Source organism: Propithecus coquereli, unplaced genomic scaffold, assembly GCF_000956105.1.
Source record: "Propithecus coquereli isolate 6110/MARCELLA unplaced genomic scaffold, Pcoq_1.0 Scaffold42, whole genome shotgun sequence".
NCBI lineage: Eukaryota > Metazoa > Chordata > Mammalia > Primates > Indriidae > Propithecus > Propithecus coquereli.
The window spans coordinates 4,392,346-4,394,688 of NW_012149952.1; the positions used below are offsets into that span (position 1 = coordinate 4,392,346).

The 2,343-nt window shown below is 60.6% G+C and overlaps 1 protein-coding gene across 1 annotated transcript in view; it reads left to right on the plus strand.

The window, feature by feature from the left end:
- The first annotated feature begins 1,012 nt into the window (after positions 1–1,012).
- EHD2 (EH-domain containing 2) overlaps positions 1,013–2,343 on the plus strand; it is a 20,126-nt gene continuing 18,795 nt past the window's right edge. Inside the window, exons 1-2 of the mRNA XM_012653370.1 lie at positions 1,013–1,567; positions 2,097–2,194. Of these exons, the coding sequence (XP_012508824.1) occupies positions 1,164–1,567; positions 2,097–2,194 (502 nt within the window). The 5' untranslated portion in view covers positions 1,013–1,163. The remainder of the gene's footprint in view (positions 1,568–2,096; positions 2,195–2,343) is intronic.

Sequence of the window (2,343 nt, forward strand, 5' to 3'; positions counted from 1 at the left end):
ATGAAGATTTTTTTTTTCAAAAGAGCAAAGACATCTATTCCGGATGTCGGCAATGACAGAGGGGGCATCACTACAGACCCCACAGTCAATCAGGATGGAAGAGATCGCGGAGGACACGGTCTGGGTGCTGGGCGTGCTCGCGGCTGCTGGGTTGGCTGTCCTTTCGCTCCCTAACTCGGTCCCTTAGCCCTGTGATAGGAGCACAAGCTCTGAGCACAGCCTGCCTGGATTCAAGTCCCAGCTCGAGCGTTTTGTAGCTCAGTGATCTTGGGCAAGTCATTGCTATCTTCCTGAGCCTGCGTTTCCTTGTCAGAAAAGCGGGGCTCGTGACAGACCTACCCGACGGGGTTATGAGATGAAATGACCTAGAACGGTGTCTGGCGTGCAGCGATCATAAATGTCGAATTATTCTCGTTAACGCCCAAGGCCCCTCGTGGCCTGGGTGCACCCCGACAACCTCCTCAGCCCCATTTCTCATCCCTCCTCCTCGAGCTCCCGTGTCCAGCCACCCGCCCGGACATGTCGCAGCTCCCAGCACCCAAGGGCCTCTCACACCTGCTGTCCCTCAGGCAGCGCCCTCCTCGCTGCCTGGATCCCCTGGTCTGTCCTGTCCTTCACGGAGCGGTCATAGAGCCCCGCTGACTCGAGTCAGTTTATCATGCCCTTGGCCGGGCGCCGTGGCTCACGCCTGTCATCCTGGCACTCTGGGAGGCCGAGGCGGGAGGATTGCTTGAGGTCAGGAGTTCGAGACCAGCCTGAGCAAGAGCGAGACCCCGTCTCTAAAAAAAAAAAAAAAAGTGTCTAAATGATGGAAGGGAGAAGGGAGGAAGAGAAGAATGAAGGGATCGAGGAATACGTTTCTTCCACACAGCTTCTGCCTCCTTCCCTTTGTGCATCCCTTGGTCTTCCACCATCAATTCCCCTCCTTCGCCCATAGCACTATTAATCTTTCTCTTCCTGCAGCTGGCTTGGCACCATCCCCCCTCTTCCTCTTGCCACCGGCCATCGGCGCTCCCTGCACCTCCTCCTCCACCTGGACATTGTACCTTCGGTCCCCCTTCCTCCGCCGGGCAGGCCACCGTCAACGCCCTCTCCCCGCGCCACAGGCAGCCCTCCCCCTGCACGTCTCCCTCTGCGACCCCAGCAGGCAGCACGCAGCCACCATGTTCAGCTGGTTGAAGCGGGGCGGGGCGCGGGGCCAGCAGCCCGAGGCCATCCGCACGGTGACCTCGGCGCTCAAGGAGCTGTACCGCACGAAGCTGCTGCCGCTGGAGGAGCACTACCGCTTCGGGGCCTTCCACTCGCCGGCCCTGGAGGACGCCGACTTCGACGGCAAGCCCATGGTGCTGGTGGCCGGCCAGTACAGCACGGGCAAGACCAGCTTCATCCAGTACCTGCTGGAGCAGGAGGTGCCCGGCTCCCGCGTGGGGCCCGAGCCCACCACCGACTGCTTCGTGGCTGTCATGCACGGCGACGCTGAGGGCACCGTGCCTGGCAACGCCCTCGTTGTTGACCCAGACAAGCCCTTCCGCAAGCTCAACCCCTTCGGGAACACCTTCCTCAACAGGTGCGGCAGCCGCGGGCCAGGGCCGCATCTTCCCGTCCCCGGGCCCCATCTCTGTCCCATCTCTGCCCCAGTTCTCCCCTTCTCAGCCCCAATTCGCTTGTCTCTACCTGATTCTTCTCGTTCCTGCCTCTGCCCCCCCTCTCCTCTCTAGGGGAGCAGTGAAGCTAGTAAAGCCACCTGCCTGGCTTCACATCCTGGCCCTGCCACTGGCTAGCTGGGTGGCCTCGGGCAAATGACTTAACCTCTCCATGCCTCTCTTATCCTCATCTGGAAAATGGGGCTAACCACAGTCTCCACTCTATAAGGTGCTTATGAGGACTTAGAACAGCACCGACACAAAGTAGGTGCTCAGTGAACATTAGCTACTATTTTTTAGATGTAATTCTCTGTCCTGATCTGCCATTTCTCCTTCCAGAGCCTTCCCTCCTCTGTACCTGGTTCTCCCCTGTGCAGTCCCGATTTCCCTTCTTATGTTTCCTGTCCTTCTGCCCTTCCCCGCACTGACCCCTGCCCTTCCCTCTGCCCCCAGGTTCATGTGTGCCCAGCTCCCCAATCAGGTCCTCGAGAGCATCAGTATCATCGACACCCCGGGCATCCTGTCGGGGGCCAAACAGAGGGTGAGCCGTGGTGAGTGCGGCCAGGGCTGGGCAAGGAGGGGTCAGGTCTAGCTCGGACTCGTCGGGCCTGTGACCCGGTTGGCTGGGGCGGGCGGGAGCTGGTGGAAGGCCGAGGCTGCTTGACTGCTCCGGGCTGCGCTGGTCGGGGGTGGGGGTGGG